General features: G+C 37.5%; 1 protein-coding gene across 3 annotated transcripts in view; it reads right to left on the bottom strand.

The window, feature by feature from the left end:
• The window catches only part of LOC141517902 (homeodomain-only protein-like), a 38,778-nt gene that overhangs the window by 12,741 nt on the left and 11,939 nt on the right, over positions 1 to 14,098 (bottom strand). The window contains exon 2 of one of the 3 annotated variants that reach the window (XM_074229361.1): positions 10,346 to 10,408. The exons of the other annotated variants lie outside the window; for them this stretch is intronic. Within the exon in view, the coding sequence (XP_074085462.1) occupies positions 10,346 to 10,382 (37 nt within the window). The 5' untranslated portion in view covers positions 10,383 to 10,408. The remainder of the gene's footprint in view (positions 1 to 10,345; positions 10,409 to 14,098) is intronic. 3 annotated transcript variants of the gene reach the window in all.

Genomic DNA, 14,098 nt, shown 5'->3' with positions numbered 1-14,098 from the left:
TTGCAAAAAAAGAAAAAAAAAGAAAAAAGAAACTGAAGGGTTGCCTGTCAGGGAAGGCTGAAGAAATTAGGGTTATGTAAATATGATGGAATGCTATTGTGTTATAACAAATGATGAAGGGGATGGTTTCAGAGAAACTTGTAAAGACTTTTATGAACTGATGCAGAGTAAAGTGAACAGAACCAGAAAAACAATGTATATACACTGACAACAGTATCATACTTTGAAAGACTTAGGAACTCTAGTCAGCATAATGACCAACCATGATTCCAGTGGACTCATGATCAAACATATTAACTAAAACCTGATAGAAAGGTAAATGACTCAGTGCAGGACACACACACACACACACACACACACACACACACACACACACAAACAGTCGACAACATGGTCAATGCAGAAATTTTTTTGACTATATGTTTGTAACATGGGTTTTGTTTTTCTTTCCCTGGGCTTAATTGGAGAAGAGGGGGAAGAGAGAGGTGAATTATTTGCACATAAAAATAAAATTTAATTTCAAAAATCTTCTTTACTATAATGGTTATACTAGGAATTGCTCTAGGCTTGGCTAACAGTGAACATCTATGATATCTTACACAGTTTTTGTGATCCTAAACTCTTTAGTCTACCTCAATTCAACAAATATTTAAGTGCAAAGAATGGGCATATAAAGAAAAAAATGAAGCAGTTCCTACTAGAGTCTAGGAGTTTATATTCAATTTGAGGGTCACGACATGAACACAAAGTTCAAGAAAGATGGAGGCAGAGAGAGCACTACTAACTGGGGTGATCAGGGAAGGCTTCAAGGAGTAAATGCACTTGAGTTTCCAAGAGAGACAAAGTTTCTGAGAGATGCAGAGGATATAATCCAGTCTAAACTTGGGATAGAGCTTGTTGGAATTCATGAAGAAGAGAACAGTCATCTTGAATGTGATAAATAACTTGAACTTTATTTGGGCTGTAATGTAGGGTTCATATAGACAAAAAAGTATAAAAGAAGCTGGAAGGGGCGGCTAGGTGGTATAGTGGATGAAGCACCGGCCCTGGAGTCAGGAGTACCTGGGTTCAAATCCAGTCTCAGACACTTAATAATTACCTAGCTGTGTGGCCTTGGGCAAGCCACTTAATCCCATTTGCCTTGCAAAAACCTGGGAAAAAAATAAAATAAAAGAAGCTGGAAGCATCCTTCCTCCCCCAAAATATTAAAAGCGTCAATGAAATTGATTTATGGCTTGCATTTTAGGGGAACCAGAGAAGCTGGGGTTGCTTTGGGTTGGAATGTCCCCATTTCTCTTTGCTCCCTATCCTACTCTTCATGTCTTTGAGTCTTAAATTGCCACCTAGTTATGGAACCCTTCAATTAATAAGATTATGATTAGCTAACAAAGTTATCCAGGAATATAAGTACTTAATTCATTTAATTTTGGATATGGAAAAGACTTTAAGGATCATCTGAAAGTCTGATATATTCTGCTTTTTCTTTTTTGCTAAGATATACAATTTAAATAAAATCTAGCTTGTAAGGATAATGATCATTGAAAACCACTAATTTGATCCAGAAATGCTACAAGAAGCCAATGCCACCTAAACTTCTTTCTAAACTGGGGTAGGCTATACTCTGCATCTGTGTGTGTGTGTGTGTGTGTGTGTGTGTGTGTGTGTGATTTTATTGCAAAGATGACAATTGTGTGGCATGTATCCTAACCCTTGATTGTAGAACAAAGTTTCTAGCCTGCTGGGATTATAAGAGACTTTGAAGACTCCCTGATCCTTTACTACCAGATGTTCAATGTGCTCAAGATCCAGGACAGTAATTTCTAAATCTAGCTGCTTTTCTTGCTGCAAAACCCTGTTATAATGATGAACCCTTCTGCTTTAGCTTTGTCCTCCTCTGTCATTTGATTCCTGTTTATAAGTGAAGGGCCACTAATGTTCTTAAATCTGATCAGGTGCATTTTATTGCATTAGATTTCCCTGGCTTCCTGTTACAGTACTTTGTATTAGATTTCATGAAGGAGGCCCTGGTTCTTTTAAAGGGACTCATCCAATTAGTTGGATTAGTATGATTGATCTGATCAGGATGGCATGAAGTGGAATCAACTTGAAGTTTTGGATAAGGTTTATTATTGACTAAAAAAGATGAAGGAGGAAAGAAGAGAAAAAAATGTTGGAGGAAATGGGTGTGGGCCTTCTAGGTTGCAAAATCTGTTCCACCTTTAACCACAGCCCAGGCTCTCTCCTTGCAGGCTATATTTGATTATCAAATGTTTGCTTTTTCTTTTCTTTTTCCCTCTTCTAAGATGAAACAAAACAAGTCCAGTGACCTCATGTGAGTTACCTCATAAAGCAAGCGATAAGAGTATATATATCTAGATGAGAGTATTTATATATATATATATATATATATATATATATATTTAGATATCAAAGAGACAAAATCTTCAGCAAGAAAACAGTTTTAATGTTTAGTTTTAGGAGGCAATACAATTTGGGCAGAAAAAATATTTTAAAAATCAGCTTTAAAGAGGCAGTCTTTATTACATCATGGGTGTTCAATGTTAGACATTTAAAAAATGAACTGTTCTAATATAACAATAATATGATAATTAAATTTGAATAAAGTCCAACTAATAATTTAACTTGGGGTAGTATTGGGTAAGGTTGGGAAGATTTATATTACTTTACCAAAAGAAAGTCAAAATTTAAAATGCAGTTTAAGAAATATATTTAATTAATTCTGATACACAGGCATTCAATCAATCAATCAATGAGCATTTATTATGTGTCAGGCTCTGGAGATATGAAAAAGAGGCAAAAGATAATCCCTGCCTTCAAGTCTAATAAGGGACAGCGGAGACAAGTGTATATGCAAACAGGCTATTTATAGAATACATAGGGAACCATTATGAAGGATAGTACTAGAATTTAGAGAGCTTTTGAAAGTCTTTCTGTAGAAGATGGGATTAATTAAGATTTACAGGAAGCTAGGAAAGGCAATAGATGGAGGAGCTCATTTTGGACAAATTTGGACAGCCACTTTGAAATGATGGAAAGACAATTGGACATGTGAGATTCAAGCTCAGCAGAGAGGATGGGGGCAGTATGAATAGATTTGAGAATCTTCTGCATAGTAATTAAGATAGTAATTAAGTCCATGGGAATTGATGAGGTCACTGAAGTTGTATAGAGGAGGAGACAAAAGGGCCCAAGCCCAGAACCCTTATGAACACCCCCAGTTAGAGGGTGTGATCTGGATAAGGATCTAACAAAGAAGACTGAGAAGAAGCAGCTGTCTCATAGGTAGGAGAACCAGGAGAGAGGGGTGTCCTGAAAACCAAAAGAGAAGCAATGTAAACCATTGCAGAGGTCAAAGAGAATGGTTAACCTGAAAAACTTTAATCAGCTTAGTTCTATTTGAACTGTTGGTAAAGACCCACACAAGTAGGAATTTTTGTTTCATCCATAAATCCCTATCTCATCCATAAGAAAAACATGAGAGATGCTGTTAAAAACTTTACTAAAATCTATAACATTGTTCTGATTCACAATTTAACAACCCCTGTCCAAAAAAGATGTTAGTCTGTCACAATCTGTTTTTAGGAACTGATACTGATTTTTTTTATGATCACTTTTTAAATGTTTGTCAGCTATACTTTCATAATGCATTCCAGAATTTTTCTGAGATTCAAACTCAAATTCACTGACCTAAAGTTTGCACACTCTATTTTCTTTCTTTTCTCTTTACTGAAAGATGGGGTATTTGCCCTCCTTAATCATGCAGTACTTCTCAAATGCTCCATGATTTCTTTCAGTACCTAAGGATAAAGCTCATCTGAATCCAGTGACTTGAATTGTCAAAGGCAGCTAAGCAGCCTCTAGCTATGTTCCTCCTAACCTTGAATATCAAGTCCCTCGACCATTCTTCCTGACCCACAAGATGAAGAATTTTAATAACTTAAGTAACAGTAGTGTCTAGAAAGAAGCTTCATCTTTGAAACTTTGAAGTAGTTAAGGAGTTATTGTTTGGCCTTCATTTTCTCAAAAAGGATGATGACATCAGGGAGGTGATACCATGACACACAAGTGAATTGGATTTAAGTGAGGAAATTACCAACTTCACTTTCTCCTTCAGAGTCATCTGGGTCCAGCATGATTGGAAATGGCCCTGGATGTAATGGGAGGTTAAGAAGTATTATGGAGGGGAGCTAGGTGGCATAGTGGACAGCCACTTTGAAATGATGGAAAGACAATTGGACATGTGAGAGCACCAGTCCCTGGAGTCAGGAGGAATTGAGTTCAAATCCAGCCTCTGACATTTAATAATTGCCTAGCTGTGTTACCTTGAGTGAATCACTTAACTCCATTGCCTTAAATAAAATTTCTTAAAGAAGTATTATGGAAAGAAAGAAGAAAGGAAAGAAGGAAAGAAGGAAGGAAGGAAATAGGCATTTAATAAGACACTGCTAAGAACTTAATCATCTCATCTGATCCTCATGGCAAAACTGGGAGGTAGATGCTATTATTATCATTTTATAGTTGAAGAAACTGAGGCAGACAAAGGTTGACTGACTTGCCCAGGGTCACATAGTAAGTGTTTGAGACTGAATTTGAACTCAGGTCTTCCTGACCCCAGGACCAGGAAGATTCAGTTTTTCTTAATAACCTAGAAAGTTGGGGAGATGTTCCTTGAGTTCCTTTATCTTCTCTTCAAGGAGAGACAGCACTTTAAGTAGTCACTTGGCCATGGCAATAATGGAAACATTACATACTCTGAATGGAACAGTCCTTTTGCCAGGGCTTGGTCTGGCTGCCTGGTGAAGGGGCTTGAGGTGCTAATAATTCTGAAAGTCATATTTATCCCTAGTTCAGGAAAAGAGGAAACTTTTACAGTATCAGCAATTTTCTAAATTTCTCAAAAGTCAGTTCCCAGAGAGGTGAAGGAAGGCTTTCACTCCAGCCCCATTGAGCAGCAGTAGCAATGGGGTTGCTAGCAGAGTGATTTTGTAACAGCAGTTTGGTGGCTTCCCTCCTTCAATCCATTCCCTTACAGACACTGGAGAAGTGAAAACTCAAGAAAGGAGCAAGTGCCAAAGGATAAGATTTTTGTTTTCTTTATTTTTGCTAGGCAATGGGGTTAAGTGACTTGTCCAAGGTCACACAGCTAGGTAATTCTTTTTTTAAGGCAAATGGGGTTAAGTGGCTTGTCTAAGGCGACACAGCTAGGTAATTATTAAGTGTCTGAGGTCGGAATTGAATTCAGGTACTCCTGACTCCAGGACCAGGGCTCTATCCACTATGCCACCTGGCTGCCCCACTTTTTCTCTCCACTCCTCTCCTCCCCTCCCCTCCCCTCCTCACCTCTCCTCTCTCTCCCGTTCTTTTTTCTCAAGAACTATTGCTCAACTGACCAGAGCACAGAGAAACACACAGAAGAAAGGAATGGGAAGGAATTAGGTTTTTACTTTTTTCTATCTAGATCTATTTGTTTTTGGGTTTTTTTTTGCAAGGCAATGGTATTAAAGTGACTTGTCCAAGGTCACACAGCTAAGTAATTATTAAGTGTCTGAGGCTGATTTTGAATCCCTGACCTCTTGACTCTAGGGCTGGTGCTCTATCCACTGAACCACCTAGCTGCCCCTATCTAAATCTATCTGGATATGTTTGGTACCCAATCTCAAGTGAGTTCTTCTAGTCTGATCAAGACTGTATCTATCCATTCATTTCTCATAAATACCTGTGGTTGATCCAGGCCTGTGCATTTCCTTGTGTTTATTGGTTCATGGTGGAAAGGCATGGAAAAGCTCTGTGAGACACACACAGGAGAGATCAAACTTTCCAAATGCAGAACTGGGATCCAAACTCAAATCCTTTGTCAGCATGATACTAAGTGCTCTTTTCATTTTTCCCTTTCTGGAGAACTTTTGAGGCTTGAGACTTGGATCCACATTTGTAAGATGTGATTAACTACACCAAATATGGAACTATTGGCTAGAGGCAAACCTAGTGAATGCCAGGATTCCCAACAGAAAACAAGAGTGAATACAAATGACTGAGTAAGGAAGAAAGGAGGAGAAAGGAAAATATTTCAGACTGTGCCTTGGATTTCAAATAGTGTTAATGTTGAATCAATTATACCCTTCAAAAATGTACCTTAGAGGGTGAACTGAGTTCCCATGTCATGGAACATGTCATCTCAAAGTATTTTCAGAGAGATGACTTTCAAAGCATTATTTTGGAGTTGGGCAAAGATAGGACTGGCTCTATTTTGCAAATGGAGAAATGGAGGCACAGAGAAATGAATTGACTTGTCCAAAGTATACAGTTAAAGACAGGACCAAGATTCAGAACAGGGAATTGTGGATATGTCAGGGGATAAAGTTTCCTCTAATCCCCCCTCCATATATTACTCTTCTGCATCAATGATGCTTGAAATTCTGCCAAGATGATTCATTACTTTAGCTTAAGATTTAATCCCTGTTAAAATGTAGCCTCCTTCCTCTCCCCACAAAATAAGACTGCATCATCTGTTATTTACACTTTAGTATGAAAGCAAATAAACAGTTATGAATTGGGGTGGGAGAAGGGGGTGAGCAACATTGATTTCAACCATCACCCATTTCAATTTGGCCAAGAGTAAAAAATGATCCTGGCTATTGTAGCAATCCAGTTTTCTTTTCTGTAGACTATGCTACCCCATCAGTTCTCCCACCAAGATCTTTAACCAAGCTCTCAAAAGAGCTTTCTCTTTCTCAGTGAGATTTTCTTCAGTATAGAAAAGAAAAGAAAGAATTCATTTTCCTTTTAAAACTTTATTCTAAACTTATTTTACAGTTGAAGGACTTGAGGCCACCATAACACATTGTATCTGCTAGGCAAAAGTAGTGTTCCAAGTAAATATACTTTATTTGTTTTTGTTTTGTTATTGTCTTTTTTTAAACATTTTTCAAAGGCAATGGGGTTAAGTGGCTTGCCCAAGGCCACACAGCTAGGTAATTATTAAGTGTCTGAGGCTGGATTTGAACTCAGGTACTCCTGACTCCAGGGCTGCTGCTCTATCCACTGCACCACTTAGCTGCCCCCAAGTAAGTATACTTTAAATCTTCACTGTACAGACACAATTTGACTTCTAATAAAATATCTATAAATGTTTTCAACACAATGATCAATTTTTCTCTCTTCATTTTCTTTCTTTTTGAATTTAAAAATACTGTTTATTATATGTGATGTCTCTCTGGGAGAGGGAGAAAGATACTTGAGAAATCTCCAAAGATGTAAAAAAAAAAGAAATCAATAGCATCTCTATATACCTCTCCAAAAGCAGAATTTTCTGGCTCTAGAGTATGTATTTAGGGACTATTATATTTTTCTTCACTGTGGTCTCTTTCTCAACAATCCCCACATGAGGCACCTTGGTGTCTGCCTACCTTTACCTAAACCCTAATTCTGAGTTTGATTAAGGCATAAACATTTTGGCAGGTTTGTTCAAGCTCATAAGATGAGAACAGAAGCCAGAGGAATCATAACTCCTCCCATTTCATCTGGTATAATAAAAACAAGAACACACGTTGCCTGTTTCCTTCTAATACATGGAGTAAGGTACACTGTGTCCTCACAGAACATGTTGCTTATTGCTTCATGAAGAAGGAAGAAAGAGAGATGGCAAATGTGAATGAAGAGTAAGACATGTCATTCTCCTTGATCATCAGTGACCATATCATCTCTGTCTCCTATTCCTTCCCACAGTTTGTCAAGCAAACATGTCAGATTTTGTTATTTTAAAAGTCAGTAACACCTAACAATAAATCCTATTGGTTTGGCAGTTTGACGTTCTAGGGAGCTGGGCTGCTTGTTTTAATTAATATTAATCTTGCATGTTCCATTTATTCACTGGAGTCCTTGCAGCACGTACTGACAACTGTTCTATAAAGTCAGACCCACTGCCCCTTTGCTCTGCCCCTTTCAGTCAACTATTCAATCCTTCAACCAACATTTATTTAGTACTAACTGTATTTCTGCCAAACACTGAGATAAGCATAGGAGGCTCCAAGAAAAAAAATAGAGGCATGGTCCTTGACCTCAGGAAGCTCACATTATTATTATTATTATTATTAGTAGTAGTAGTATTTAAATTTTATTTATTTAAGGTAATGGAGTTGTGACTTGCCCAAGGTCACACAGCTAGGTGATTATTAAGTGTCTGAAGCTGGATTTGAACTCAGGTCCTCCTGACTCCAGGACTGGTACTCTATCCACTGTGCCACCGAGCTGAGGAAACTCATATTCTAATGGATGAAATGATATGCAAACAGCTATGTACATATAAGATATTTATGTATTTATATATGCATATATACATATCTCTGTCTATCTATCTATCTGTCTATCTATCTATCTATCTATCTATCTATCTATCTATCTATTAAAATAAATAGCGGTCATCTCCTCAGAGGGGAAGGCACCAGGAGAGACAGAGATAGACAAAAAGACAGAGACAAAGACAGGACAGAAAGTCAGAGAAAGATGTGTTTGTGTGTGTGTGTGTGTGTGTGTGTGTGTGTGTGTGTGTGTGTGTGTGTAAGGAAATAAGGTATTCAGTAGGTTGATTGCAATCTTACTATAAACTCTCTTAAGTAAAGGACTGGATTGATGGTTAATTTATTATTTGTGGAGTCAAAAATGTGGGTATGGATAACAAGAAGAGCTGACATTTATTTATAAAGCTTTAAAGTTTGCAAAGTGATTAACACAAACTCCAAATGAGCCTCCCTCTTGCCAGCTCTATGATGTAATGGGTATGCATATTAACTCCATTGTAAAGATGATGAAAAGATGGCACCTCAAAGAGATAAAGTGATCTTCCCAGCTAGTGTTAGAGGCTCCTAGCATTATGAACCTAGATCATCTTGACTTCCAGTCTAGAATCATTTACTAAGATGGCAACTTAATCTATCAACTCAAGTATTTACTGTTCAGCTCAACCAAATGCCATATTGACTCTGTTGCTTTTTGGCATTTGAGCAGAGGGATCAAAGGACTAGTTTGAATCAGTAAAGTTGATCACAGGATCACAGACTGGGAGCTGAAAGAAATCAATGGATTTGGAAACAGAAGTTTGAGGTCATCTGATCAAAATTCCCCTTATTTTACAGTTAAGGAAACTGAGTCCCAGAGACTTGAACTGATTTATCCAAGATCCCTAGGTATATAGCATTTGTTTTCCTGTGCATATATATATATATATATATATATAGAGAGAGAGAGATAGATAGATAGATAGATAGATAGATATGTATTTGTAGTGGTAAACAGCAATATATTTACTACTTTCATGAACATATCTTCCAAATCCTAATGGGTCTTCTTCAGAATTTATTATAAAAATTTTTTATTATTAAGTTTATGGATGGCTTTTGTTTTTTATATCAACATCATTCCCCCCCCATCCTTCCTCCTCTCTCTTCCAGAAACCATTCCAAGTAATAAATAGTATTTTTTAAAAACAGAAAAAGAAAAAGGAGGAAAAAATCAGTAAATCAATCAATACATTGAAAAAGTCCAAAAATATATGTAATGTGTAACACCTGTGAATCTACCCCCCCTCCATAAAGGGTTGGTTAGGAGTAAGGGAGAGTCATATTTTAAGCAACATTTCCTCTCTGGTTTAAGTATGTATATTTTGACAGTGGTCAAAACATTAATTTTTTTTTATAGATGAGTGTTGATGCTACTAATAACTCATCTTTCTCCATTTCCCAATTCTCCCATTTCTCACCTATTAATTGATAAAGAAAGAGAAAGAGAAGCAGCACGTGATTGTCAAATTATTTTCTTTATGTGGACAATAATAGTTGTCATCATCATCATGGGCTGTTTTAGAAAATCTGCCACAGTGTTGGGCTGTTTTGTTCCTCATCACAACCAGGATTGGGCATGTTCAAGCCAAAAAAGTGAAATCTGGAGAAATAACTCAGGTCCCTCCCTTGCCTTCTGGAGGGTTGTGCTTTGTTGTTTTAACCCCATGAATTATCCAGCCAGAGCATATCTCTTGTAAGGAGGAAAAACAGAGACTCAGTTTAGAGTTGAATCACCCCCAGTAAATCTCATCCCTGTACTTAAGAGCAGAGAAAGAATGCACCGATGGGACAAAGAAGGGAGAGAGGAGGGTGGAGATAGCTTGGCGAAGAGCCAGGACTGTAGAATACTGATGCCAGGCTAGGCTGCATCTGGAATCTGTGACATGTTTCCCTACCTTGCAGAGCAGATTTGTTCCTGACCCAGCTGGATAAGCTATCCGATTGTTTCAATTAATACATTCAGGCCAGACCACCCATCCATCTCTTACCCCATGCTTTTCTTGAATTGGTTGAGAAGTGGTTCATAATAACATTCTCAAAGGAAAGCCATTCTACAAGAACAGAGAAAGTTGAATAACACCTAACTCTCAGCTCAGTGATCAAGTTGTTAAGACCACCAACTGTCAGATTTATAGAGCTGACCTAAGTGACTAGTTCAATGATTTAGTTTATCTTCATGGATGATTTATTACATACAAAATTGCATAGATTACATAGGATCATAGATTTAGAACTAGAACTAGGGACTCCAGAGATTATGGAGTCCAACAGCCTCATTTTACAGATTAGAAAACAGAGGCAGAAAGACTTACCCAGGATCACACAGTGAAAAAATATCTGAAGGATTTTGATGCCGTGTCTTTCTGACCCCCAAGTCTAATAACCTTTCCACTATCCCCTATCCCCTCTTCACAGAAACTGATGGTAAAAGAATCTTCTCCACCTACCCCCCAAGAGCTAATAATAAGATAATCTGAAAAACTGTAATAAATAAAGCTTTACATAAATCTCAGCAATGAATTACTCATCTATTAAATCTAGGGTATAAAATGCTTTGTAATAAAGCTGATCCTTTTTCAAGGGCAGTTCAACTTTTGTGCTCATCCAGAGTCTTACATGTGGAAACCTGTATAAATCTAAAAGATAATAGATAACTTTGTGTTTCTTTGTTAGTGTATGGTATAAATTCAGAGATGATATTATTATTATTTAGCCTGTTACAAGCAAATGGATGGATTAAAGGATGAATGATTAACTCTTGACTGAAAATATTTCCATCATCTCTTTTAAGAAGATTCCAAATTTATGAATAGACAGTAATCAAAATAGGTAGCAGTATGGGAGCTGGGGTGTGTGTGTGTGTGTGTGTGTGTGTGTGTGTGTGTGTGCTCACAATTGTCAATAAAGGATATTTGTTTTTTTTGCAAAGGCAATGGGGTTAAGTGACTTGTCCAAGGCCACACAGCTAGGTAATTATTAAGTATCTGAGGCCAAATTTGAACTCATGTACTCCTGACTCCAGGGCTGGTGCTCTATCCACTGTGCCACCTAGCTGCCCCAATAAGGAATATTTGTAAATAAGGTATTCACAAACACCTAGATTGTTGTTGGTTCTTTGTTTTTGAAGGGGACCAATAACATCATAGAGTGCTTGTCTTACACATAGTCAGCTTTATTCTCTCTTCCAGAGTCATTGAATTTCAGTGGCAAGAAAAAAGACTGGGATGCCAGGGATCCTCTTGGGTCTTTAGTGTCTGACTAAGCTATATGCATCCCATAATGAATGCTTCGGTTGCTTTCATGGCCTCATGACTGGTTGGACAAATTGTTCTCATCTCCCATTCTTCCATGGGAAGTCTTTATTGGCTTGGGATAGGCATTCTCTAACTTATGCATAGATTAAAGGATTATTGCTTACCCTCAACCTGATTTTTCTCATCTGCTGAGACCATTTATTGATGGCCAGGCTAGAGTGTAGGGTGACAGGCAGATACTAATTGTGGATGAGGAGTCCTAAACCTCACACCAAAAGTGCTAGTTCTCCCTGGACATCCTATACACTTCCAAATGTCTGTGTAGTGATAATGTAATACTAACATACTCCGAACTATGGAGTCAGGAAGAACAGATCTATTTTAAGCTATATTATATTTTATATAGCTAGAAGAAAAAAGCACCAACATTTAGATGAACCAGAAAAAGGATGGGATTGAACTCAGTGATTTTTGGCTCTAAAATTCTACTTTTTCAATAGTCTGAAGTGATCTGGGTTTAAATCATCCCAGTAATCAAGAGGCATGAATTAAAGTCATTCAGAGACTCAAGCAAATGGACAAAGAAGACCTTTACCTGGGATGATTGGTTTGGTTCAGTTTTTCCATCTGCAGAGCAGGGCAGAATATTTTCTTCCATTAATCTGTCTCAGAGCACTGGTGAGACAGTGGCAATGATGAAGAAATATTCTTAGACTGGGTGTTGCTGTAGGTGATTAGGTGTGAAAGAAGAGGTTTGCCAACTGTGTTCTTTAAAACCAGGATGTTTCTGCTATATATATGCTCTGGGAGCCTTCACAGTCAGCAAATATAAGTGGGTTTGCATGTTATCTCCATGGTAAGTCTGCAGGACAGAAGAGGCTGCAGGCTGCAGAGATAGCAGGAGGTTATTTTTGCCTCTTAAGAGGTGGTGTTGGAGTTGCCTCATCATTGAGTGTTGGAAGACACAAACTTCAAATGAATTTTATTTGGATAGTGGATGGATGGGGAGGAGGCATTTAATGGCAGTTTGAATAGAAATGATGGAAATTTGCCTTGTGAGCTTTTCCTTTCTCCCTCAATCCAATCTGACAAGTACTTTTAAAGTTGATTTGTTGGTTGATAGGTTGTAGTTATTCATTTCTGAAGAGGGTCAAAGTTCAGTGTGTCTGACTGTGGCTGATTAGACCAATAGAAGCTAGGAAGGCTTTGTCACGGGTCAAACATAGTCCATGTGAACATTTGGCATGGAAATGGCTCTAAATTTCTACTACATAGAATCTAGGTGGTAGATGTGAAAAAGACAAAATGAAAAGAGTCTCTGGCCTCAAAAACTTGACATTGCACCAGTGAAATACAACCTTCCTTCCAGAATAACAGTATTTGGGTGTCTGCCTGCTTTAAGTACTGTGTTCTTATGATTGCTGTGTTGTTCTCCAAGCATTCACATTACGTCCTCTTAGAAGTTAATTCCCCCCGACCAGCCACAACTCAAACTGTTATGACAACAACAGGGATGTAATAATGATTACTATAATACAGAGCAATGTCCTTAGGGCTTTTTAAAACAGGTAACCTGGGTGGGGTTACGCTAATGAAGCATAGGAATCCCAAGCCTTCTCAAAAAAAAAAAAACTTTGATGCTTAAACGTGTTAAAGGATTAGAAAAAAGATTACACTGTGGGAAAATCTCTACATCTAATGAGAATTGTTTAGATGAAGGAGAAATTTGGATTACACAGGCAAATATTAAGTTTATAAAATCAGCTCTCTATCTTGCTTGTGTAGGGGAACAATGATATGAGTAATTCAAAACAGCAGCAGCTCATTAGCAAATCTGCTCTAATTTTTGGTGAGTTTGGGAATACATCATATGATTTTTGGGTTGTTCAATTATCTTCCTGATTCTATTTTATTGAGGCCAATATTACTTGTTTTCTATCCTCTGAATACACATGAGCTGACAGCAGGAGAAATGACCCAAAAGCAGACTTGCCAGGAACGGAAATCAGTCTAGTATTTTAAATCTGATTTGGCTAATCCACACATAGATAATTGAAAGCTGGCTGTAAAATACTGTCATCCCATTCATGTGTGTGTGTGTGTGTGTGTGTGTGTGTGTGTGTGTGTGTGTGTGTTCATTCAAACAAAAATTTCTTCTGGAAATCCTTTCTAAACATGATCCTGTGAAAGACCCATTCATCTCTAGGTCTAGGAAATTAGAGTCATTTTTACTTTTTTTTAAACATATGTATTTATTTCTCCAGGACATTTAAATGTGCAGAAATTATATGATAACTAAATAGGAAAAACAAGGCAGCGATGGATCCATATTTTAATCTGCACTAGCAAATTTAAATATCTCTGCCATCCTTCTGAATTTCCTTTTTAACCTTGCATAAAACAAATAAGCATAATTTTTTCAGGTTGTGCTTGCTCTGTGGAAAATTCAGAAAAGATTCTTTGCATTGGATATACTTCTACAAGGGA

Source organism: Macrotis lagotis, chromosome 3 (genome assembly GCF_037893015.1).
Source record: "Macrotis lagotis isolate mMagLag1 chromosome 3, bilby.v1.9.chrom.fasta, whole genome shotgun sequence".
NCBI classification, from domain to species: Eukaryota; Metazoa; Chordata; class Mammalia; order Peramelemorphia; family Peramelidae; genus Macrotis; species Macrotis lagotis.
Note: the sequence above shows the minus strand (reverse complement) of the source record. Positions and strands in the feature narration are given on the sequence as shown.